Consider the following 27,215-nt stretch of genomic DNA (forward strand, 5'->3'; position numbering starts at 1 on the left):
CGTTTTATTCGACGGCGTTTAAAAGACAATCAACAGCACTAAATAAGCAGGCTCCCCACACACACGCACGCACGCACAAACCCGCACAACACAATAAATAAGACGACTGACTAGACCGTTGCGCCTTCTAACGTGATCAGACGCTTAAGACGGCCTCTCGTGTTACGAGACGACACAATGCGGCATGAATTGTTTAAGAGCATCCATCTTAGCAGGGACCAGCCTTGGTTAATCAAAAATACTGATTCAACGCCAGCACGAACAGCAGCACCGACGCACTCAAGTCTTTCGTGTGCACTTTCAGGAACCTTCTTCTTCGTTGTCGCCTTCACATCTCAGCTCCTTCAACATTAGACCTGCTACACCCTTTTTGCTAAGTTGGTCCTGTAACACTTGAAAAGAGCCTCCGCGCAGTAATCAATGTTAAGGTGGTTAATGTAAGGAGGCATGCAGACGTGGAGTCCACTGCGTCAGCTTCCGTTCATCTCGGTGGGGAGGCCGCCCTCTCCATCTCCTTTGGTGGGGACCAAGAGACTCACACGGCCTGTGGCACTGGCTGCGCTCTTGATCACCTCCATCCATCTGAGAGTGTAACGTGGCTGTTAGCGGTCAGGTGCTATTATATAAATATATATTCACAACAACAACAAAATAAACACATAAATACAAAAAAAACCCCACAAAAGGCAGGGGGGTATGCACATTCAGCTGGAGGTGTGGTTTGTGGACTGGTCATCAGATAAACATTCTTAATTAAAAAAAATAATTGCTACAATTTGTCAATTTAAATGGAAAAATGATTAAAAAATGGGAAAAGGGCATAGAAATACACACAACACACTTTTTTAATACAATATATAATTAGTCAGACTTATTTAAAATTTAAACTGTGAAACATTTTTTACAGAGATTTATTCCGGAAAATATTGAGGGGAAAAATACAAGACAAAAGTGATTCATAAATTAGAAAAAAAAAATTACCTTGTAGAAATTTGTGACAATCCCAAGTGTGCACATGTAGATGACAAAGCATAGCAAAGGAGATACTGACCTCTCGAAGGTGTACTCGCTTTCAGCCCGGAAAAAGTACACGTGCGACTTGAATTGCAGCTTGAAGACGTAATCCTTGAGGATGGCGTCCGCCTCCTCGGGCATGCTCACTGTGTAGCCCAGCAACGGCAAGCTCGCCAGTGGGAAGTCATCCTGAGCAAAGCCACACAAATACTAATAAACAAAAGGAAATCTCAATCCAAAAATATCAGAAAATGCAAAAGGACTTGTGATGATGGTGGCAGGTGATTTCTAGTTCCATTGTGTCCTTTGAGAATAATTGTTACCGCATCGGAATAAAATCGAGAAAATTGGCCACTGTTCAACTGTTTCTGTTGCATGAGTGTGCTACCGCACCTGGTGGGTCTTGTAGAAGAACAAGCAGAAGTTGGTGAAAACCACCCAAAGCTTCTGCCAGCCGTTGCTGTTCTTGAACTTCCTGAGAAGGTACCCCGACAACTGGTTCTGCACACCACATCACAGCATTTATTGAATATATTCAGCCACATTGGAATTATGAACATCTCTACCACAACAACATAACATTAGCAAGGTAATAACATGGTCTACAACTCAAGAACCTATCTTCACATGATGCCACAATTTACATAACAGCTCAGTGTTGTTACTTAAATTCCCAAGTGAGGAGGAGACACCACAAATGAGGGCAAGGATTATAGCACAGAATAATCATCGAACCGATTTAGTCAACACATGTTAGACGATTTTCCCCGGGCATTATAAATAAAAAAGGCACAAAAATAGATGCATAAAAAAATAACAAAAAATGTAATTTATCTGTTTTGTTGTAGGTGTATACATGTGCGTGCGTGCGGGGGTGTGTGTGTGTGTGTGTGTATCCATTTCAAGTACCAGGTGAGGGAACACTTCGTTAAGAATCACCAAGTAAAAACCAAATTCTCTGCGCAAGGCTATCTAGAACTCCGTCCACTCCTGTGGCGGTACCTGGTTCATGCGCAGGTAATCGGTGAGCGAGAGGTTCTGGTTGCGGTACCAGCAAACGTGTGTGATGGTGTTTGGTCTCTGGCCCTGACCCAGAAGGTAGCGAGGAGGCAGCTCAGGCGAAGCGGCGGGAGAAACTGAACGCGACGGTCGGGAAAACAAGACAGGAAAAAAAGAAGAGGACGAAGAAATGTTAGTGTGTTACGCCAAAGAGAAACAGCGTTAATGGGTTACACACAGGAGTGCTACAGGAAAAGTGGGCGTGTCACAGAGGACAGGAAGAGGAAGTTTATGTTACGTGGTTTCCCGGTTTTCATTGGAGAGTTGGCGTGATACCCTGTGGAGGAGTGTGAGCGTGTAACGCTGGAAAGGAAGAAGGCTGCTTCTAGTCACACCAGCGAGTAAGTGTTACAAAGAGTTGTGTAATGCTAGCGTTTGTGTTACACTAAAGAGTTTGTGTGTTACAATATGGTAAAAGGGGAAGACCTAGCATGTGACACTAGTGAGGAAGTGGAAGCATTCATGTGTTGCACTGAGGAAAAGAAGGAATTGGTGTTTTGCACAAGTGAGAAAGTTGAAGATTTAGTGTGTTAGACAAGTGAGGAGGATGTTATATTGTTGAGAAAGTAACATTGGAGAGGAAGAGTTCATGAGACAGTCGAGAGAGTTACAATAGAGAGAAACTGGAAGCTAGTGTGTTCCACAGTAACAGAAGAGAAGAAAAGAGGTCATCCATCAGAACGTCAGCGATGTCTACTTGACGACATGAAAACGCGTTCCTGCCTCGGGCGCATGTGCGTGCGTGCGTGAGTCTGACGCAAAGTGGTTGGGTGTCACGCGGCAGCAGTACCTCCACAGCCAGGCTGTGGTCTGACATGGACACGCTGGTGTTGCGGTGCCAGCACACGTGCATGGTGGTGTTGGCTCGGTGGTGGGTCTGCTTGTCCAGAGACGTGTGCGACGAGTTCATGTCGTCCTCGGACTCCTGCTCCAGAGAAACCTCGTCCGAAGACCCTGAGCGCCGGGGAGGAGGCCGGGGAGGAAGCGAGGAGGGAAGGAGGGATGGAAGGAGGTGAGCGAGGTCGAGGGTGAGGCAGGACGGGAAGCTAATACACTCACCAGACACTTCATTAGGTACACCTGCACAATGTATCAAGCACTGATTTAAAATGCAAACTTGGCTTGATGCCTTATTTTAATCCAACCTGTTTTAAAACCCTAATCTGAAGCCCTAACCATAGCCCAAACCCTAACCCTATCTGCAGATCTTATATGAGACTTTACAAGCCAATATGAAATGCCAACAATGGCTTAAAACCCAAAGCGTTCACTCACCATATTTTAAAAACCTAATTTGAAACCCTAACCCCGTCTTAAAACCTAAAAAACGAAGTTACATGATGTAAATTAAAATCCTGTATTCTGCTTGAAACCCTGATGCTAATGTGAATCACTAACCCTGGAAAGCCCAAATTTGAAATCTAACTATCTTGAAATCCAAACATCGTTTAAAACCCTCAAAAACCTAATTTGAAACGCTCATTTCAAACCCTACCCACTTCCTAAAAACCCTAATTTGAAACACTGAGCCACATTTGAAATCCTAATTTCTTTATTTGATATTGGATATTAGGGGTTCCTAATAAAGTGTCCAAGCTCCAGGTCACATGACTCATTCTCTCTCTTACGATTGGAGTGATCGGCGAGGCCTCCATCCAGGAAGACGCCGGACTTCTCCTGACACTTTCTGGCCAAGTCGATGGCCATGTTGAGATCCTCGATCCACTTGCTCATCTCCACCTTGGAGCTGTGTGAACACAAACAACAGATGATGGGCCGACGTGCAAACCAACAGGAAGTGATGTCACGAACGGACAGGAAGTGACGTTACAGACCTGGCCGCCACCACGATGGTCCTGTGTGCAGAGTAGATGGTGAAGCAGTGAGGCACCGCCCACTCCTTCTCACTCTCCTCCACCTTTGGATGCAAGCAACACAAAAATCACATACCAGTTGATGCCCTACTTTGAAACGCGATTAGCCGAGTTTTATACCCTGTTTGGACACCACATGAAACCCTAAACTTTGTTTGAATCAATAAATAAAAAGTAATTTGAAACCATTGATGAAACCCTGACTTGAAACCCTACCTTAAAAACATCCACCCGGACTTAAAAAACTAACGTAACAGCCTAATATATGCTTGCAAACCTAACCCGAAACAAAAAAAAAACACCATGACAACACGACCTCTCACTTTGACCTAATCCCTAACACTAACCTAAAACCATACCAGTGGTATGAATTTCAAATTCCAAACTCAGACATTCTTGCAACCATGATTTCAACACTTACTTAAAACCTTAACCTGGATTTAAAACAACCCTAATTTAAAATCAAATCCCTAGTCTGAAACTGTAATTCCAATCCATGTCTCAAAACCCGAACTGGAAAATTTAACATTGCCATTCAACATCAAAAGCCTAACTTGAAACATTAATCCTGAATTAATACCCAACCCTAACCCATTTTTGGGACATTTCATGTCTTATTCTGGATTGCCAGGAGTATGTGTAAGGCGAACTCTCGGCTATTATGGAAGGAAGTCAGTAAAAGGAAGCTGAGGAAGAAAAAGACGAGGAGGTATATCGGTTATCGGTTGTCCAAGTGAGCCGAGTGACAGCTCATCAGACTTACCGGAGCGTCCAGAATTATGAGCTGCGGCCGGCGATTGAAAGCAGAGACACCCAAACGTTAGCTCAAACCCACACGTCACGCTTTCTTTTGATCCCCTTGTACAAAAAAAAAAAAATACTCACGATCATGCCATGGAGGGGCAGTTGTCCGTGCACTTTGAACTGATTGGTTGCCGTGACGCCTTTGCTGGTGTAGAGGAGCATGTCTGAGAACTGACAGAAAAGAAAAACACTTCAATGTCTACCTGTCTGGAATTATTTCAGTCAAATTATTTTAGTTGTGTTAAAGTGAATTTAATGAAACCTCCCAAGGGTGGAGATTCTTGTCAGACTTTGTCAATAAACATATCAGTAATAATATACCATTTGCAACAAATTGTACGAGTTGGTTTAGCTCTTTTGAAATTGGCAAAAAAGGGACAATTTTTGCTGATCCCTCTCTCTCTCCCCTATTCCCTTTCTCAGTTTGTACATCATGCTTAATTCATTGAAGCTCTCTGTTGTTTGCGAGATGGCCACCAGGAGGCAGTATAAAACAGTCATAACTGAGACAATAGTTTCACAACCATGCTTGAGTGACCACTGAGCAGAAGTGATATTCATTGTCTTTTAAGGAGAATAAATAAATATGCCAGTATTCTTAAAATGGTTTTCTACATGAGTTGAACCATTTGTGTTCAAATAGCCGTTGCTTAAAAGGCTATAACACCGCAACTAACAATCCTATTCGTTAGCCTGTCTAAGACATTTCCCCTGGCACCTTTGTGTTAGTAATGTAAGCGCAAAATGTGGTCCTTGTGGTTAAAAAATACAAACAAAAGGCTTCTTGTCTACTAATGTCAAGAACTGATGTTAGTCCAACTCTATGCAGTACAGGAAGCAAAAAAACAAAGTAAGAAAATTTGCCATTAAAAAGGTTTGGTGAATCTAATTGTTGGTATTCCTCACCAGGAAGAACATTCGTTGCTGCAGTCCCTTCTTGGTCAGCTTGTACAGGCAGCCCTCCCGTATGAACTCCTTCAGAGAGACAGACAGACAGACAGACAGAGAGTCACAGCACTTCATTTATGCCACAATTAAGACAGTGCTCTCAATTAACCCTGACATGAAAACCAAATGAAAAATCCTACACCTGATTTGAAACCCAAAGGAAAACCAAACATCAGAGTGCAACCCTCATTTGAAGTCACAACTCAGGCTTTAAACCCCAATTTGAAATGTTATAAACCCTATCTTGAAAAAGTAACCCGCATTTTAAATTCAAGCCTTGATTATTTTGAAACTTTAACCGAGGCTTGAAACCCACACCCTAACGTGAAACCTCAACACCAACTTGAAAACGCAACTCACCCTCCCCGCTGCCGTTAAGTTGTCGATCCCAATGAGGTCCCGTTGCAGCTCAGTGAGCTTCTGGAAGTTCTCCAGGCGGATGAGACTGCTATGAAGCTGCACCGCGATCTCCGCCACCTCCTTGAGAGCCTCTGCACATAAAATATTTTTTTATTTAATTACATTCTGTCATTAATGGCAATTTTATCATGAAAAGACCCAAACAAATGTTTTGTTGTATTTTGATTTTCATCAGAGCATGTAACAGATTAATTATATTTCAATGGGTAAAAATAATGTACACGTTTTGATCACCAGTGTTAAATTTTCATTTCTGAAGCTTTTTTTTTTTGTGCATTCATTTACCTTTGCAGTCGGTGTGGTGCCGGTGGGCGGGCCCGTAGTGCTTGCACAGGCGCTCCAGGATGAGCTTGTAGTGCATGAGGCGCTGGATGGGCTTGAGCAGGAAGGTGTTGAGTGGCAGGTAACACACTTTCTGAAGCTCAAACTCTTTATAGACCGTCTCCAGCTTCTTCAGGCGCTTGCTGGCCTTCTCCAGCTCCGTAAGCACCTCGTCGTGCTTCTGCAGGTAGCCAGTAAAGCCCTGAGGAGGGGTAGTCACAGTCATTGTTAAACATGATACGTCAAATATGATCTTAAAAAAAAAAAACGCAAAAGATTAAAATAGTGGCATAGTAGGCCTGTGTCATGATTCTAATAAAAGCCCGTTAAGAGGTGGTAAGGAGGATCAAATCTGGGAGCAGTAAATAGGTGAAATCGCACCTTGAGAGCAGACATATTCTTCAGCATCACGTCACCGATCCTCTGGTAGTCACCTTTGACGTGAGCATTAGAGCGTCCCTCCCTGCAGGAGATGAAAAAAAAAAAAATTGGTTTTCCTTTCACCCGAAAACTCAGGATGACCAATCACAGACAAGTTTTAGGAGCTTCGTTTAGACTAAAGTAATTTATCGCATCTGTACGTAATTGCAGTACAATAAAAATACTTTTATTTATCGGCTATATGGAAATAACGGCATATCCCCACCGTGGCCTTAGCAAATTTAGCCACCTATCTTTGTTTGCTCCAGATTAACCTGGATTAGAGGATTTGACTTTTTGCTTTGCGAAGTGAATGCAAAGTTATTTTAGTATCTTGGATTTACCAAAGAGCCAGCCGCTGATCCAGCTCGTTCAGGAAGCCACGATGGAACTCATAAATCGGGTCAATGTTGGAGAACAGCAGTGTCATCAGGCCGTCGGGCATGGCGTTCTCCTTGAGCACCGCACTGCGGAACCACTGATCAAAAATGGGATTTCAGATTTCCCGCCAAAATTTGGGAGTTGAAACGTACGGATGTTATTTTTAGGCTTATAACGCCTTCACGACCGCCAATGTTAATATAGCCACTCACCACAGTGATGACTTCCAGGTCCTTCAGGTAGGTTCTCTCGGTGGTCAAAATCTCTTTGGCAATAAAGTAGGCCTTGTCGGCGGGATACCTCTGAGGAGCAAAATGAATATAATGTTTAAAAAAAAAAATCTCAGGACGAGGCACACACTTCTGCTGCAGCTAGTAAACACTTTTCAGGAGGTACATTTTGGAATTAGACCCAGGTGCTTAAGGGTAACATTTGATTTTTCTAAAAGCAAAATTAGGCCAGATCATTTGGTGGTGAGAAAAAATAGTTTATTTAAACAAAATAATTCCCTCGCATTTCTAATTTTTATATTAATTTACCAATTACGACAATAAAAATGTTAACATGGGTGGGGGGGATTACTGTGAGGCAAGGTGGTGGTGGTGGGGGGGGCGTATACCTTCCTCCTGCCCTCCTCCTCCTCCTCTAGTCTGGCATTGCTGCCCACCTCGCTCAGGACGGGGCTTTGCAGGGGCGAGGAGACGTTGGCGGCCGCCTGGCCCGGCAGGCTGAGTGTGGACATCTGGAAGGAGGGCGACAGGGAACGGGGGGCGGCGTCCAAGGGGGACAGGTGGGGGCTGTCCAAAGCCATGTCTGCACACAATGACAACGATAAAGACACACTTGTCAAACTAGAGAAACGCATTTCTTTATTTTTTTGTGTTGCTGAACAATTTTGAAAAACAATCCAATTTATTTTTTCCACCCCTTCAATATTGCAATTACGGCTAAACTTCTGATTATTTTACACGATACAAATACATAACGTATACATGCATATAAATAATTAAACCGGCCATCTTAAACCCAGCACAAGTATTTTTCCCCCAATTTTCTTTACTTTGAGGATAATTTCCAGTCTGACTACACAAGTAATTTGTTTACAATAGTACTTCATGTCTTTGAGTGGACCGCATGACGAGGATTTGTCTTTGTTTTATTTCGACTGAATTACGTCTAGTGTTCTGTTTCTATTGTGCAAGCTGGCGGTTAACACGAGGAAGTAATCACATTAATCACAAGACAACCATTGCACACACCCGTACGTGCCCGCGCGTCATGTGGCTTCGTTTTGTTTACTCTGTAGATTATTTGCAGTCGTTTTGTTTATTTCCATTGCACAAGGTGTTGCGCTGATATGAGGAAACACAGCAGACTTCAGTTGTTAAATGGGCAGAGATAGTGATGATACAATAATTTCTGCGGTAAAAACGCTCCTCCAAAATTTTCTGGGTTAAATTCCTGTGGTCAATGAAAAAGCGCCTAATGTTTCCCACATTTTCCATTGTTTGGACAAGCCTCAGCGAGAAGAACGGCTGATTCAGACTCAGAATCCAAATCAAACCACAACAAAAACTGCACAACTCCCAACATCCTCCTCTTAGGTCAGAACACAGCTGCTCTTCCACTTGTCCAAATACAACACCCAGAAAAAAAAAAAGAAAGAAAAAGGGGGTGGGAGTGGAGGAAGGAGAAAGGGAAGAGAAAGAAAAAAAGTCTCTCTGTGACCCGGAAACAATTGCTCGCGACTAATCAGGAATGTGGTCCGTCTGGAGGGCGTGGAGTTGTTTATAGTTTATCTACAACGGGCCTGCACCAGACAGTAGGGAGGGGCAGCTTTTTTTTTTTTTGGAATGACTTTGACTACGAGCTAGTCCAAATAGAAAAAAAACACTCTAGCACACAAAACTAGCATCCGGTCAATCCAGTTGCGGTCTTGAACTGTAATAGAAACAATTATGCGTGTTTTGTTCTCTTTTTTCCCTCCAAAAATTAAGTATCAAAAGGTGGAAAGATATATTTGTGGTGTCAAAAGTGGATTCCTACAGGTATCTCCAAAAATAATGTTTAAGTCCAACATGAGTGGTACTTGTCTTTATTCTTCTTGAGAGAAACATACAAAACAGTTAAAGGACATCTGGACTTAAAAATACACACGTGTTGGAGATTAGCCGGCGGTTGTGGTGCTGAGCAGATGTCTAAGTAAGTGGATACAGTAACTGTCAGCCCTGCCTTTTGAGAATCTAACAGTGGGGATGGAAAGTGAGTTTGTAGGATCAACTTTTTCAAATAAATGAGACTGCAATAAAATAATTTAAGATATTGTTCATTGTTGCGATTATTATTAATTTTTTAATTGTACAAAAAACGTCTGTACGGTCACCAATGTGACATCTGACTCGTGAGTTAAATAAGCAGGAATAATTATTAGGTCACAGTGACAATAAAACTGCAAATACTCGATGATAAACCATACTAAGAAAAAACGTACAACTGAGAAAGAGGTGATCGCAAGTGCTGCACACACACGTACTCAAAAAAATGTAATCAACAAAAAGGTACACTTCCTTATATAGAGGTTGCATCACTGCATAGTAATAACCGCTTATTTGAAGCTGGTGTGCAGAAGGCTGATGGTTGATGTTACTTCTGTGGCAGAAGACTTTGCAAAAGTTTGAGAGGCACGATTGCGCATTACACAGAATTAGATGTCAACCATGTTATGATGTGTACAGTGGTGCTTCAAGATATGAGTGACCCGACTTACGGGCTTTTTGAGATACGAGTCGCTGATCAGATATTTTAACGTGCTAACAATTAGCATCGATAGTCAAAGTTATAATCCTATCGGCAATGGATATTTGAACACAGTTTGTAACGCAAACCATAGAGACAGTATCACAAAACTCCAAGGGATATATTCTTGATCCTCTACTAATCTTACATCTTATTGAGTCACTGAGCGTAGCGGTGAGTCTTGTATTAGTCTGCCCTCTAGTGGCCTAGGTGGGCACACCAGAAGGAACAGCGCAATAAAATTGAATTGAAGCATTTAATGATGCGCAACATAAAATATTACTGTACTCTTTACATTCATTATATTATATATTTTTATGAATACATTTTTAAAAATATATTTATATTTTTTTTTACAAAAAGAAACATTGTTAAATTGTTGTTTTTGAAGGGCTGGAAAAAAAATTATGGCATTTCCATTTAATTAAAAAGGGTATGGATTTAACATTGGTTTATTAAATTGGTTTAGTGGTAACTGGTTGAAGTTGAATGAATTAAACTCTTATCTCAAGGCACCATTGTACATGCTCTTTAACACAGATCAATGAATATTCAGTAGAAAGCAAAAAAAAAAAATCAAGCACCACATAGAAAAAAAACTCTCAAGAAGCAGTGCCCATGAAGATACAGGAAGTCTGCCATTTTTGACTGAAGCCGCCATTTTAAGACTGATTTGACCATTTCCACAAGTCCACCATAGACTTGTCAGAGAGAATTTGTCCGATTACTACTAAACATTGGAGCATTTAATCATAGTGTGTGGCTAAACACGTTAGCAAAGTTTGACGACTCGCCACAATTAAAACTCATAGCTCCAACTAGTCAGGCAATATGGCTCCAGTAAAAGGTCATGGCGTTTCCCTGAGTGGGGAAAAGGGTGCATCTATATAGGGAGAGGACACTCTTTGTAGCTCTACACTACTCATGAAAATATTCAAACGGTAACATGCAAAGAAAACCCTGAAATTAACTCATGCCAAAACCCTCGATAGGCCCCAAAGACCACATCTTGACACACTAGTGCTACAATGACCCACAAGCGTCACATCTACAAGTCCACAATGAGTCTTTTATGCGGATACATTCACAAGGGACAAAATGGCTCAACTGCAGCCGATATTCTTCAATGCACCAAATTAAGCAGTGGTCGATATTCACCGTTACAGAACTCCAACAACTGCTGTTTTAACCAGCAGGTGTCAGCAAAGGTTCACTGCAATTACTTCCAACTCCAGCCTAAGACTCGATAAGTCACAACCAAGAAGCACCAAGGACAAGATACCAGCCATCCCTTATGATCAGGATTTACAAACCACACCAAGTAGAGTAATACAAGTAGAAATAATATTTATACACACTTTTTACAAAGCAACACGTGCAGAAATAGTTTCTTGCATGTGTCTGGATATCCGCAAAATAAGAGTAAAATAAATCTTCAATTGCAACTACTTTGCAATGATACAATTCCTATGCGGCAATGGCTATTTAGTATCATCACTGTGGGGCGGAAATCTCGTATGTCCTACTATCGTCTATTTCAGGTTACATTAACAATGTTAAAGTGCAGAAAATAGGTGAAGAACAAATCCTTTAACTTTCTTGAATGCCTGAACTGTCTGAGAAGTGTCGAAAAAAACTTTTACCTCTGTGGAGGCCGAGTGGGTTGCCTTTGCCACAAGACTGAAAGTCTTTTTTTTCGTTCTTTTTAAAGACAATGAGTGAACATGTTACAAATGGATAGCTGCAATGCTTCAATGCTGACGGAAGCCACAAAAGGTAAATTATGTACAGATTATATAATAAGGGATAATACCGACATGAACAATGCAGTGTTTGCTAACTTAAGTAACACTGCATTTTTTTTTAGGAATTCCTGAAAGTAGTGATTTTGGACACGAGAGGATTCCACCCAACAGTATGCAGCAGATGTTATAATAGTTAAGGAGAAGAAGTGCTGCTTGACGTGTATCAATGTAAATGTTACTTCAGTTAAAAAAAAAAAAAAAAAAAAAGAGGTTTTCCGTACAGATCACAACATTGTAGCATGCAGTAATACGCATGCCAGGCCAGCAGTCGGCAGTGTCACAAATGCTTCCCCGGGAAGGCTGACCACTTCATATGTAGATTTTTATCTAATTGGGCCCATAAATTAACTGGACCAGGTGGGCTCAGCGAGGGCGATGGCCAACAGGAACTATACTCCAAGACCAGAAACTTCAGGAAAACCATTGGGTGCTTGCACCATGGGGACTCTTGTCTGCCTTGAGTCCCAGGCCAAAGGAAGACCATTCTAGGAGCTGTAGCACTTTCCAAAGGTCCAGGAACCATTGGCGGAAGAGGAATATTGTACAAGTGCCAAGAATAAAAGTTCCAAGAACTTTAGATGCGAATGCAGGTTTTGAGCCTAAAACAGTATTTACTGTGTAAACGATATCCACCAAAGCAAAATGTTTTTGTTTTTTTCCTGAAGGACCGACTGGGTCTGTAAGTGCCTACAGCAAACTTTACCCCAGAACCAGTAACTTTAGGGCAAAGCATTGGACTGTTACAACTATTGTCTGATTTAATTCCAGGAACTATTTTGCCCGTACCAAGAACTTTAGTCAGAAGTGCTGTTTTTGCATTACCAGGATCCAAAATAACATTTTTGTGTAAACTAGCAGCCACAGTGACACGCTTTTGCGTCCCTAATTTGTCAGACTTCAGTTCCAAGACCAAAAAACGACCGGTGGAGTAGTATTATCCAGAGGTCCAGGAACCTTTGAGGCAGAATCTGGAGTGACGGATTGGACTCCGTTTAGCGCCACAAACTACCGTACAAGTACCAAGATTTAGCGTTTGTGAATCTTGTGGCTATTGAGACCTGTTTGCATTTGTCAAAACAGTATTTTTGATTACGCTAAGGTTTTGTTCAAATTTTAACTAAATTTGCGCAGGTCCAGGAGGGTCTGTGAGGGCCAGGGCCTGCAAGTTTTGGCACTGAAGGAGAAAGTTCTCAATTCCAGCATTTCCGGTGAGCGAGCTGCTATAAAACAGGTTCTGCTCCGGCGGCAGGACGCTGTCTGAGCCCCAGTCGGAGTCGGAGTCGGAGCTGCCGTTCCCGGAGCCCTCGGTAGCGGTGGGCGGGTAGCTGAGCTGCTCCAGCTGCTCTACCAAGTCGCTGAACTGCACGGCCGAGCTGCTCTCGGAGCGCACCGAGCACGCCGGGAAGTTGACCATGGAGCTGGCCTCCGACTGGACGTCTGAGCCCGGCAGACGCAGCGAAGAGGTCGAGTCTGGAGCGGCCGACATGGACTCGCCTGCGGAACTGAGTCCCAGGTTGTCCAGGGAGCTGCACTCGGAACGGTTGTTGAGCAAGGAGCTGGTCTCGGAATGACCCACCACGTTGTCGGGGAAGGGGTTGACACTGCCGTTCATGTCTTCGATCCCCACGCTGAAGAGGCCGTTCTTAGCCGACTCGCGTTCGTAATCAAACGGCTCCACATTTTCATTCTGCCCGTAAGGGTAGGCCTCCACCCCGCCGCCGTAGAAGGACATTTGCGTGGGATCGTCATCTATAAACTCCTCGGTGACGCGTAGTGGAGAGAACATTTGTTTGGTACGCAAAAGCTCGGCCTCGAACGCCTCGGGCGTGAGAACCCCCTTCCTGCCTGCCCTCCGAACAAAAGGCTGACTAGCCTCATTTCTGGGCGCCTGCATCTGCGGGGTGCCACCCTCTACACACACAAACGCGGGGCTGAAGTAAGCGGTGGTTGGAGCACCTGGGAAAGAGTAGTGAGTCGGGGGATTGGCGCCGTTGACGACTTCTTCCTTCGGGGGGATGTGAGGCTGCTGCTGCTGTTGTTGAGGTGACACCGGCGAGGGCGGCATGGCGGGTGAAGTTGGCTGCTGCTGATGGTGGTAAACTGGGTGGTCTTTTCGCGGGCTGATGCTGGAGATGTGCGGCGAGTGGAAGGACACCGAGGACGAGGGAGGGGAGCACGGCGTCCGGAGACGCTCGTTGAACGACAAACTCTGCGACCACAACAAAAGACCGTGATGACAAAATCACTTTTCAACCTACAGTTCCGGCAACATTTAGTTCTTGCTACCAGATATCATAAACATTCAGTATTGCAGACGCACTGGAGCTCTTCAAAGTATCTAGTACGTCGAAGAGCTCCAGCTTAATCTTTGTAAAGGCAGCTGATGCAATGAATCTCATGGGGTACCTCATGTTCTGGTCACATTGTACAAATCATTTTGTTTTAGATGAGAACCAAACTGACTGACCTGCTTTGGCACATCTATGGTAAGGGAGCGAGATGACGTTTGTATTTTACTGTTCCTCCTGCCAAATATCAGATGTATTATCAAGACATTGTGAGATCATCTGATAACCAACGGAAAAAAAAAAAAACTAATTGGTTAATTTCAAATAAACACAAACCTCTGATACGGTGTTCTCTTGGCTCCGTTTTCCCTCACGTACTCCACAAGCTGTTTCTGTGTCCGCCCACTGAAAGGAACAAACTACAATCAAGAACATGAAAATATTGTTTGCCTTATAGTATAATGGCCAGATACATTTTTAAGTGCAAAGTATTGATAAAAATACCAATATGCTGGCTGAAGATTTTGTTCAAAAGAAAACGGGCTGGATCAAGGATGACCAAAGAGCGTTAACCAAGGCGTATATTCATTCGATTATATTTCAGAGGGTCTTCGAGAAAGGTAGCAATAAAACACTAATCAAACCATACCTGTATCGGAAAGAAGAGCCTCTTGTAAAAAGTATGGTCTTGGGTTTTGGTTGGGGTTGGTCAAAGAGACGGAAAAAGGAGTGATACTCCACACAGATCTTCCAGAAGACCTTGCACTGGTCCCTGCTGCCCATCATGAACTCAAGAGTGTCTTGATGTGGGCCCTGGAACCAAAAGAGAGACCACGTCCATCAAATCTGACCTTAGATAAGCCATCTATGCGCTTTCATACGTACGTGAACTTCTGGGTGGAGCTTGATAAGGAAGCGCTTCCTCTTGAAACTCAGTTTGCGAATCTTGGACCAATTGAAGGTATTTATTTTGGTGTGGCCCTGGAAGAAAACAAACCACGCCGGGCATATTCAGACAGGAGTTTTGTTGTAACCAAACATGTGACCGAGTGAGTGGACAGAAATTCACCTGAAAGACCTGGAGGCCCATGTGAGCCACAGCCAGGTTGATCTTGGTGCCTTCCCGGTCGGCCGCCGGGTGGAAGCGCACGCCATACATCTCCAGTTTACGAGCGATCTCTAAGATTTGGAAGTCCGATTCGGCGGGGGTCTGGCCACTGAATGGGGTCAACAAACAAATCCTTTTACACACGCCAGCATTTGTCAAACGGGACAATAAACAACAAATGGAGTGCTGCAAGGCTCAGACCTTGAGCCACTTTTGTCTTAGACACTATGAACCAAAACAGCCAACTTCCTGTTCAATTTCAGGCACAGGGTCCTTGAGACTTTCTTATTATGGTGTAGAGGGCAAACTTTTTTTTTTCTTTCAGATTTTCAAGCGCTGACACGCTCTACAAAACTGCTGCATCAAACCAAAAATCGGCGAACTGCTGTCCAATTTTAAACATAAAGCCTATGCGGACTTTTACGTGAAATGCAGCCAACTGAAAACCATTCGAACTTCCAGGATTTTATGCACCATTACTATAAATAGGAGGGAAAAAGAGTGATTACAAAAATGGAAGGACATATTCGTCCAATCATCACCACATTCTAATTTGGGTGATCCGTTAAGCGGTTAAATCTCCTTAGGGTCCTCCCCTGCTGCCCTACTGGCCTTAAGGCTAATAGACCCAGGACAGAGAGGCAGACTGAGGAGGGTGGGGGATTAGGCCGCTTGTACTTCCACTCTGGCAAGCGAGGGAAGAGATTAGAAAACTAGTGCACAGAGTTGAAGAGAGACACTGTTGGAGTGGAATGGCAGTGGGAAAAGTGCACAAATGCACCCTTTACTAACTAAAGATGCAAAATAAGGTCACTGCATGAAGTAAAAACAATACAATAACTAAAACAAACCACATATATATATATTTATTGAAATACGAATACAATGAATATATAGGAGGAAATAAAATAGCAAGTATATAAACTTCACTAGCCTTATTTTGTGTTTAAAGAGACCGAATACAGTCCCTCAAAATAAATAAAAAAATAAATGATGAGCATAGAAAAAATAAATATAAATAGAATTAAAATATAGGAGTAAATAAAATACATAAGGTATTCACTTTACAAACCTTATGTGTTTAAAATGGCAAATTCGGTCACTCAAAGTAAAGCCATGAAATAATATTTATATTATCAAATCTAAACGAGATTAAAATAGGAACAATACTTTCAATATTAATCCAAAGAAAATAAAGACACCATTTAAAATAAAAAAATAATGTAAATTATAAAAAATGACCATATTATGCACAAATAAATACAAAGCATCATAAAATGTCTGAATCATATCCAACAAACGTTCTAGAAGGATAACTGAAAACTAACGCACAAGCCTTCAACGTTAAACCACCAAGGCAGAAAAAAAATAAATAAATAAATGCGTGTGAACTTGGAGAGGTCACCAGCAAGAAGCCAAACACTTACAGGTGTCTGCGGTGGAAGTCCACAATGGCCTCCAGGACCTTCTCTTGGTACGGCAGCAGTTTATTGTTCATCAGGAAGTCTCGGTCGGCGGCCGCGTCATAGTCGCCGATTTCGGCTGGGGATGAAAGACGGGATTATTCCATTAATTGCGTTCAGATAGTGATTTGTTTTTTTGAACGGAAGGGGTTCAAATGTAATGAAATTCATTTGTATCATTGGACGCACAATTTACATTTCAACAATTACATTCATTTCACAACATTTCAGTTCATCACGAAAAAAAAATGCATTTGACTTTAATGATAGCCAAACATTTTTTTTTAAGCGTACATTGGACGAGGTGAGAAGCAAGAAGAGCTCCGGTATTTTCTGTGCAGATCAAGCGTCCCTCCATCAAATCCCTTTTCATCTGCAGGGAGAACAAATACCTACAAAAGAAATTCATAATAAAACCCGGGGTTAGTGTCAAAATAAACAGCATCAGGTTGCGTGTACAATCCTAAAATCAAGTCCAGCGGCTGGCTTGTTCTTTGTTGTGATTTGCGAGTTTGTAATTTCGGACCTGGTGAACTCTTCCTGCAGCTGACCAGGGTCTGGGGGGAAGAATTTCACAGCTAGTCTAAACAGAGAATTTGCTGGTCCTGAAAACCAAACAAAACATTAGATTACACCGTATCCGGTGTTATGAAGTCCATATTAATGTTATTCAAACTTACTTCTGACTTGCTTCACAATGAGTTTGGTGGGCTCCAGCCAAAGCTGAACGGACACAAACAGATAATTGACTTCGGGATGACCACCAACCAGGATTATGCAATTATACATGCAAAAATATTGGTACACATCCCACCAAGACTTTGGCCGGCCGTTTGAACCAATTGTGCATTTTGCAGTATAAATACTTCACATTTTATCTTCTTGTCATCACCAAACTGTCAATTTTCAAGGCTTTGAGATGCAGTTTGCCTTTGACAGTTTGATCACAGTGTGTGTGTGTGCGCGCGCGCGCGCGTGTGTAGTGACATAGATCTACACACCCAGTTCGACTGCATGTTCTGAAACTCCAGCCCAAAGTAATCACTCTCCATGAGATTGCCTCGCAGAAACACCTCAGAGAGAAGATTCTGTCCGAAAGCTCTTGGCTGAAAGAACAAGGAAAAAAGAAAAAGAAAAATATTTGTAGTAATGATCCCATCCCAGTGTCAACAGCACAATAAAAAAACCTTCAACATGTCTGATAAAGAGGAGTTTGCGCAGCAAGCATTCATCCAAAATCAACAACGGCATTTTAGAATGGCCTAAATCAGACCTAAACCCAATAAAACATGGCTGACTTGAAGGGATTTGCTTCTGTAATGAAGTCGATATAAACTTCATAAGAACACACAAGGCTGTGGGTGGGTCCGTGGGTTTCTAATCTAGTGCCGAGCCTGTATAGTTTAAAATGGTGCTCGATCCTCGCCAAGTCATGCTGCCAATTTATGAACAGAGAAATCGTGTGGCTAGAAGATTATGTAAGATATCTGGCATGTGACATAACAATCCAGCAAAATTGTGAATCGCTCACTCACAGACTTGTTTTTCACCAATTCATTTACTTGGTTGTGCAATTTCACACTTGATGGGTGGGCAGGGCCAACAGAGAAATAAATCAATTCTCTATTACATATCCCAACAAGAAAACAAATGTCTGCACCCGTAAATGTTCCATGTGTCCGTTCATATAATTTTTTTCCCCCCCACGTTGACAAGCAAGTAAATAACGGCAAACGGTCGCACGTTCCCATCAATGCGAGCAGGAAGCGTGCCCAAGTGTGGCTCCTGGCGGGCTCCTTCCGGGTTTATTTTCTCTGGGCAAACTAACTAATTACTACGTACGGAGCACACACGTCACTTGAGGTTTGGACATGTAGCAGGCAAAATTATAGCCTCAGACATCTGCTTGTAATGTAAAATAGTATTTTTAAAAAACGGGCGAGGGGGGTTAAAGTGGCCCACAATGTTAAAAGTAGCACAAGTCAACTTAAGATGTAGCGTATTCGACCCATTTAACACACACAAAAAAAAACACTACAAATGATTATCTGACAACATCTAATACAGAGTTTTACATTTTTCCCACGAGTCCACTGTGTCACATTTCAGTCGGGCCCAAACCAAAGAATAAAATCTGCCATTACATATTTTCCACAAATCGTCTTTGACTCACAATCCAGACGCTGCAATTGGGAGGAACATTCTGAGGTGTTTTGTCTCACGTTACAACATTCTGCAAAGTTCACAGAGCGAGGATGTAGAGTAATTCAGTATGCACCAATGTCTGGCCTGCTTTCATGAACACAAAGATGGATTCACAGTGAAAGGTACAGACAAGCAATTGGTGTACAAAGCCGACCCAAGCATTTTCAGACACGCTCAATGAGGAAGAGGATTTCACCTTGAGGTGTAAAGTTTGTGTAAAGTTTGACGCTCGAAATGTCACTAGCTTGGCACACGCTAAGAAATTTGCCCGTCACAATGCTCGCAGGTTATCCCTCATCATAGCTGAGAAAAAAATAAATAAATAAAAAATAAAAATGAGGGCCCAAATGTCATTAACGCCCGAGTATGAAAATGGGTTTTAAGTATGGCAGCCGAGGGGCTTGTCTAATGAGCACCGGGAGATCAAAAGTCTGCTTAGACTTAGCTAGTTCTAGGAACAGCTGGTCAGATGACCTGAAGCAACAGGCAGGCGTTCAGGGTTGTAGCTCAAGAGAGGTAAGGTGGGGTGAAACTAGTTTGAGATTTGAAAACTACAGCAGAATCGTCAAATTAATTCGAAACAAGCACAGGCAGCCAGAACGGGAGACGTGCTCCCTCTTACGTGTTCCAGTTAAGATTTGAGCAACAGCATTTTAAACCAACTTGAGACATCTGAGGGACAACAGTTGGGGCAATATCTTTACCTTGACGGAGTGAAGTTGAGTTTAAAAGGCAAGACGAGTGCATCAACAACACAAGCCGAAAAGCAAATGAATGCGCGGGCTGCGACCTAAAAAGCACATCTGCCATTTGTAATTTCACATAAATCCGCGACGCAGTGTCGTGTCGGGAAGCGGCATGTCTCAGAAGTCGAGCGCTAAGGCGGGTGAGCGGGTCACGCAATCACGTTCAGAGAAAGTGGCGGCCGCAGATTAGGACAAAGCATCTGTTCGGCCGGGAGATGACGTGTCTCGATGGGGTCTTCAATCGAGGGTGGAACTTCCATCAACAACCCAGTGAGCTAGTAAAGCGTTTACTGCACAGACCCAGTTACCGTTAGCCAGTTCAAACAACCACAGCGCACGTTTGTTTTCCATACGCAGCTGGCGAAGACATGTGTGAGAATACGCAGTAATCAGGATCAGATGCTAGTCTACTCGGTGCACCTGTGTAACCTGGATCAGGTCCAACCTTCGACATCATTTGCACAATCTAATGAAAGAAAACACAAAAAAACAGCTGGTGCCAAACAAGTAACTCTTTGCTGTGCATTAAAACGAGCAATAGCATATGATAACATTAAACCTGTTGCATAATCCACAACACCGCTGTAACGCTTTCTCCCCCTGTGGTTAAAATTCCTGACCCAAACTTTGCTTCCGTCCCCCTCCCCCCTCCCTGCCGACCAGCTCAAACTTTGTACTCCCTCCCTCCTCCTCTTCCTTGTGCACGCCTTGTGGTTGCCAACCTCGCTATTTATGTGCTTGTTTGCCTAAAAGCAGAGCCCGTCCACATCGAATGAATGCAGCTCCGTCTGTACGCGGCGAGGCTCCGCATGCGAGTGAAGGCCCGGCGGAGGGGCAAGGCTGCGCGCCGCATCAAAGGAGCCTGTGTTTCGGTGACCACAAGGCCAGGCTTTCTCTCCCGCGCCGCCGGCGGGAGGGGCCTAGGAGCAAAACCCACCATGCAAGTCAATGTAGGCTAAAAAAATCCATTTAAAAGTGCAGATAATAAAATAACCGGTGCAGCACCTGAGGCCAGTGATTCTCAACCACACCACGCTTACGAGTTATTTCAAGTCAAACGACGGGTTCTAAAGTGTTTTTAAATAATTAAAACATGGTTACATCCATTCTGAGCCACTTTTTTCCCCACTTCCCATTTTCCGTCGCGTGAACCGACGACAGTGTGATTGCACGACTGTCAGCATTCACACACTCGGCAAAACGCATCAGTTCACATGGACGGCAAAACGATGAGTGAGGGAGGGCGGTCGCTTGAAAGGCCACAACCATTTCAACCATTCGCCACTGCAATTTGGTGTCTATTCTTGTACACGGCGCACAGGAAAAGGGCACAATCCTGGAATTAAAAAAGGAAAAGAAAAAAGAAAAAGAGCTACAGCTGCTCCTCAGGCCAAACACTAAACATTTGGAACAAGTTCTACTGTAAGTCAAGCATGCATTAGAAACAACTTTCTTGACTCAACAGTGCTTCTATACAAAAAAAAGACAAGACCGGCCCACGATGCCTCGCACAGAATGAAGAGAGGCACTCAGAAGCCATCTTGTTTCTTGGCAGATTACAGCCTGCGCGACAGGGTCAAAGACACACATACGTCTTGCTTTCCTGAACTTCTGCATGCTTGCTCGGTCCAAGGCACCAAGCGTCTAATGCTTGGTTCAGACAGAACACAAAATGTCGCGTTCCCCCCACTCTGCAAGTCTCACGTGCTTTTACTTGCAGGGGGACCCTCACGGGGGTTGCTTCATTACTTCGGCTGATGAATGCTATCTTGGTTTACAGTTCAACAGCTGTAAACAAGTCAATACGCTCACCAGACAGCCAACTTCTTTGCTTCCCATTCTCCAAGCCAGGTCGCCTTTGGCTCGGTCTGGAAGCTGGTTGTGTTGTATACGTCTCCGTCCTTACAGACTGCAATGCGATTGTCCTCGATTGTTTATGTCATCACACTGCGTGTCTGTGTGTGCTTTACTGCTGCTGCATGTGACGTATTAAGTAAATTCCCGACGCAGACTAGCAATCGGCAACGTGACGCCACAAACGGGTCGCATGAGCAAACCCCGGTGAGGAGAAGCACAATTTTCCCTTTGAACGCGTCACCCGCACACAACCGTGCTTGACCACACGAACTACATTAAAATCGTAATCGTACTGAAAAGTGTAAAGGTGGAATGCCACAAGTGTGTAAGGAGATAGCGGGACACCACTGTGTGAAGTTTAACACTCCACTTACTGCCTACGCCCCCTTTGTGTCGAAAGAATTTGTTTCTGACATTGACCCGCATCCAGCTAACACAACATCTGTACAAACATTCCACTGTAAAGGCACAGGCAAATGAATGTTGGCGCTACCGTTACACCTCAGATGCCCAGATGTCAGGAAGGCCATTTCAAACGTGTTGACGATATCATCCTCTTATTTGTACTTGTCCAAGAAATTAATTTTTTTTACGCATGGACACAGATGTTTTCTTACACAGGAAGAAGAAAAATGTACATTTTTCAACATATAAAACATGAAGGTCAAGTTCAAGGCAGTTTAAATCCATCTCAAGTCTTCCAAAAAAAATAAAATCCTTCCATCTCTGCATGGACCCACATCGAAACTAATTAAGCTTGACTATTAGTTACAGGTTTTGAGACAACATATGGCAAGTTAGATTATAAAATGTTCATCTCAGCAGTGCACCACAGAATCCTAACTGCTGAGGCGACTTGAGGATTTATTAGGGTGAAGTATTTAATTACACGTCATCAGGGAGTCTTGAATGCTTCTTTCACACCGGAGATTTAACACCGGCCTGACTTAAAAAGACAGGAAAGAGGCTCATTTCTATTGGCTTCCTTATTGCTTCCTATGTGAATGACGACTGCAGCAAGTTGGAAAGCCGATCGCGGGCCGACAGGAAAGCACATCAGTGGCGACTTCCCTCTCAAGTCCCTTTCCTCAAAACAGGATAAAGAACTTCTAATTTTGGCTTTGGAATTATTTGTTAATTATTTGAATGCAACAAGCATGTGAACGCTTCATTTTAATGTTGTCGTCGCCGTTTTTGCATACAGTACATGTTTTGACAAAAAAATATATATATATTATTCATTAAAGAGGACACATCTATTTTTACAGTATGTGTTAAGAAAAAAAGCAAAGTTAATGCCAATGAAAAAAGCTTGGAGGTTAAAATAAAAAGCTTTTATTTAAAGGCCATATCATCTTGCCCTAGCTACACGTGTCCCAAAAGGTGAGTGGACATGACTCAGCAATGATTAAGTTTGCGCTAATCATTACACAGAAAAAATCCATTCGGCCTTACAGATACTAAAATCATCAGACTGAGACAACAATACACCCAATCATTATCCAATCAAAAGAGCCGATGTCCTCGGCAAAGACAATACGTCAAACTCAGAGGAATGCGCCTCCAACTTCAACAGCGGGGAGATGGTAAATTAGACGGCATAAGACGGAGGGGAAGGGATTTTCGCGGCAAAGCCACATTGCAGCTGTCACCAACACACAAACAGGGTCAAACGCGGCCCTGCTGTGCACGGCTAACTAACAGCAGTCTTATCCCAGCGTGCGACGAAGGCGAAAGAAACACTCACGTCTAAATCGAAGAACTCCTGGGACTCGTCTAGACCCTGAACGCGGACCTGAAGCCCCCGACTCAGACCCTTGCCGGCCACCACCACGTTGGTGTTGAGGCTCTGGCCCGGCTCCAATGTGCTGATGCCTGCGTTGAACTGGGCGCCCAGTCGTGTGCCCGGGGTCTGCAGGACCCGGTAGGACCCCTCGATTTCCCCCATGACTGCGTCCAAGTGAGCAGCTCCTTTCAGAAAAGAAGACAAACAAGAGTCTCTATGTGAGAAATGACTGCAAAAGAAATGACGGTAGGCCTGTCGCGATAATACGATCGATAAATGGTTATCACCATCATTCATGCTCGCCACTGTGTGAATCGGCACTCACTCGCCCCCATACACACCAGCTGTGGAATGGAAATTGAAAAACGGTTCGGTATGACAGTTTCACATTCGTTGATGGGCACATGCAAATATTTTTTTGTCTTTATTAATGAGGCGCAGCTGTGTACAGTAGCACTAATGCTAACCGGCGCAGGTATCCTCTCCGGTGCTCTTTCTGTACTATTTCATTGCTGGTTTAAACGCCATCAGCTCTGTGGACATTCGCTATGCCTACGAGGAACTCAAGCAGACTTAACGCGTGTATACTCACTGCCACACAGCAGACACACACTTGACAATGAGGAAAACACAAAGAAAAACAATGCCAGAATGCATGACAAAAATTTGCATGGGGGTCAATCACAAGGTCCAAACTGGCATGTTATATGACAATTTCTACAAAAAGTGAACTTGCACAAGTTTTGTCATGCACAAGAACAAGCAGACAGGCGCACATGTGCAGTGAACATTTCAGGGACAAGGAGTGGTTGACAGTTTGAGATGGGACACGCCACGTAGGTGACATTAAAAACCAACGCCATGCCCAGTATTTTTAAAGAGCCAGAGACATGAGCGCTGAACTGCTCTCGGGGTGGATCTGTACTTCCTCTCAAACCTTTGCCATCCCTGACGGTGCATGTGGGGTGTTATGTACAAAATGTCCCAAAATGAAATTAGGCCACCAAGACAGCGTGCAGACGCAGCACTCTTTTGATCATGAAGACAAGGCACCACATATTAACTGGAGGATTGGCCATTCGTGTCTTGCTAGTGAATGAGTGCCATGTTGCTGCGCCTCCCGATACTCATTCTCCAACCAGAATTTTGTGGCATCAAAAGATCTTCTGCCGCAGCATCTTTCACTTCAAAAGTGTAATATAACTCAGTAGATTTAGTTCATGCTATATTATTTTTTAATCGTTTTTAAAGTTATTAAATATTGATGTTATCAAATTAGTTTCAGACAAAACATTACCTTTTTCCTCTTGCAAATGGGGTACATGTAAGGCGAGTTTGGGAGCCTAGTTCAGGGGTATATTTTGGGTTTAAACTATTAATAAAGGCAATTATTAACATAATTTTTCCGTGTGGTCTCAAACGCCTGAGAAAAGTGAAAGTTGACTGTTTTTATATGACATATGGTTAGGATTCAGGCTGTGTGCTTCACCATCTGGATGTCATCCATTTTACAGTTGCACTCACAATGAAACAATTATCTAATGTAAATCGCTTGCATTTTAACTTTACGTCCATATAATGGATGAATTTAAATAACCCAACATAACTCATAGTACACCACTCTTAATGTGGCCTTCTATTTTGAGTGGAACTCTTATATTTAAGACAATCAAGGCAACACAACTAAAAGATTAATCTCCACCTCCGAAGTTTAAAAAAAATACACAAATAATGTTTTTTTTTTTTAGAAACGCTTCGCTGCGTCAGAGTCCCAATGAGCAATGTTAAAAAAAAAACGAGCCATACGAGTTAAATGTCATATTCGCACGGGTGGAAAAAAAAGTTTAACGTGGCGTTGTTTTTTTCGGCTTCAGAAGCTCGAACTCACGAGATTTTAGCTACCTTGACGATGACATAAACGTGGCGCAGCACATAAGAAAGTGAATGTGACTTTGTTTTTAAGATAAAGACACTTACCGTACGGGCTGGTGTCGAAAGAAGGCTGTTAAAAGTTTGAGATTTTTACGAAAGAACTGCTCGTCCTGTCCATGGCCCCGGCCCGTCGTCCAAAGTAAGTGCGCTTCCGACGCGGTTTTCTGATTGGCAGCGGAGCGCCAACTCGGCCTCTTATTGGCTTAGATGTCGCGTCTGGATCATTTGCCCAGTTTGACTCCCTCCCTCCCCATTCTCGGCTCAAATTATCCGTGATGGACGGGAGGGATTAACATGTTTCCCAAAAAATGTCGGTAAATTCTAAAAAAATATATAAATAAAAATATAGCTGCCTATTTTGGGGGGCTAAAATTTCATGCTTCCAAACCAGCGCAGGACTTGTCATATAATTAATCTTGCCCCCAGTCACTGTGTCTTCAACTGGGTTAGAGTTCACGGTGACATCCAAACAGGTTTTACGACAAATTAAGACACGTTACTCCAAAGAGGTTGTGTGGCAAGTTAACGACTATTTTCGCCATGAAAAGCCAATTCGAAGCGAATTCAAGAGTCAAGTTAGTTGTTGGAGAGAAAGTACTTAAAAAAATCAATCTAAACGCGAGTCAAAAGGCGTCGAAATGGTACTTGTGGCAAGCAGCGCCCCCTGGTGCAGTGGAATCGCCGTTGCTACGTGGCGACGACTGCTGTCAGTCGCCTCATGTCGATAATTAATGTGTTATATTGTTATGTATAATATCTGTCTATTCTATACGCGCCTGAATTGGTGGTTAAGATGTATAAATAACTTAATCAAAATCATCATTCATAATAACGTCAACTTGTATTTGTAATCAACATTCAAAACATTTTAAATAAAACAGCTGCACAAAAACAAAACAAAAACATAACCTAATTGGAAGTAAAATTTAAACAAATATTTTGGGCATATTTTTGGTGAAAGTAAAAAGCAAAAGTTGCCACAATGCTAAATAACTGACTTGGCAGGGTAAATAGTGTCTCAATATTGAAGAAGGGTAAACATTCAATAAATGTAGATCTACAACATACATAATGTATTGTGTTTGATATTATTATATGTGTATTAATTTATATTTGATAATATTACATCTTGTCTATGTCTGAATTTGGTTAATTGGTGAAAAAGCGCTCTATAAGTGAAAGACATTTGACATTTAAGATACATGCATTATTTCCTTGAAAATTATGAACAATAATAGACTTTATTTATGACTCACTTTCAGAAAACACAAACATCTTGGAAAAAAATACACTATAGGGCATACCTCTGGCCAAATTTTAATATTTCTTTATATTTAAGTTAGCACACTGGGAACAATGTTATTTTTGTTGTACTGCATTTCAATGTCAAAACGGGACAGTGGACGTTTTCCCAATATTAATGTTGTTTGTATAAAACATATAGAGTTTTATAAAGTATATGCGTCATTGAAATTTATGTGGCAACTGTATTTACTGTCGGATAATTAATTAAATTCTACACTACTTTGTATATTTCAAGGTTAAAAGTGTTTAATCATTGTGTGTGTGTGTCCATCTGTGAGGTAATGATAACCATAGAACAGCAAATGACACTTACTGCAGTTCAGTCAGATTTTGATGTCAACGATCATCGTCATCCGCTGTCTCTGTTCGCCCTGTGGTTGTTTTTCTGCCCCAAATTCATCCAAGCATGTCTTTATATGGACCTGGCTTTGTCTGCTCGGAACAGAATAAGGCCCTCCCCAAAATGTTTCCATTAAAGCTGGAAGTATATGATTGGCTTTGAATTAAGATAAGATAAGACAACCAAAGGCACTGATTGATTGAGTGATTGATTGGTGTCAATGTCTCATGACTTTTGTTCAGACACTATCGATTGATGAGTTGAGAGAGTCATAATCACATCCATGTAACAATGCTGCCTGAGGATGTGCTGGGAATCAGTGTCTCATTCCTTCCTCACTAAT

General features: G+C 42.7%; 1 protein-coding gene across 3 annotated transcripts; it reads right to left on the bottom strand.

Moving 5' to 3' along the window:
* Window positions 1-95: 95 nt before the first annotated feature.
* On the bottom strand, window positions 96-25,458 carry farp2 (FERM, RhoGEF and pleckstrin domain protein 2). 3 transcript variants are annotated; one of them, XM_088313053.1, is made up of 28 exons: window positions 25,273-25,458; window positions 23,257-23,480; window positions 17,703-17,807; window positions 17,382-17,424; window positions 17,228-17,306; window positions 16,996-17,093; window positions 16,666-16,780; window positions 15,200-15,347; window positions 15,016-15,111; window positions 14,780-14,943; window positions 14,467-14,535; window positions 14,310-14,367; window positions 13,799-14,051; window positions 7,861-8,054; window positions 7,454-7,543; window positions 7,205-7,338; window positions 6,822-6,903; window positions 6,405-6,642; window positions 6,060-6,190; window positions 5,658-5,726; window positions 4,833-4,922; window positions 4,711-4,731; window positions 3,909-3,991; window positions 3,702-3,820; window positions 2,017-2,150; window positions 1,408-1,515; window positions 1,052-1,203; window positions 96-582 (listed from the first exon to the last, which is right to left on the bottom strand). In XM_088313053.1, exons 2-28 carry the CDS (start codon window positions 23,455-23,457, stop codon window positions 471-473), a joined length of 3,186 nt encoding a protein of 1,061 aa, XP_088169179.1. In that variant the 5' UTR covers window positions 23,458-23,480; window positions 25,273-25,458; the 3' UTR covers window positions 96-470. The 3 variants fall into 3 exon arrangements, with proteins under 3 accessions (XP_088169179.1, XP_088169177.1, XP_088169178.1); XM_088313051.1 differs by lacking the exon at window positions 2,017-2,150 and adding an exon at window positions 2,864-3,027 and having other exon boundaries at window positions 25,273-25,451; XM_088313052.1 differs by lacking the exons at window positions 2,017-2,150; window positions 4,711-4,731 and adding an exon at window positions 2,864-3,027 and having other exon boundaries at window positions 25,273-25,434.
* Window positions 25,459-27,215: the final 1,757 nt, after the last annotated feature.

The sequence above is a fragment of the Idiotropiscis lumnitzeri genome, chromosome 13, assembly GCF_059441095.1.
Source record: "Idiotropiscis lumnitzeri isolate Australia: NSW breed Sydney's pygmy pipehorse chromosome 13, RoL_Ilum_1.0, whole genome shotgun sequence".
Taxonomy (NCBI): Eukaryota; Metazoa; Chordata; class Actinopteri; order Syngnathiformes; family Syngnathidae; genus Idiotropiscis; species Idiotropiscis lumnitzeri.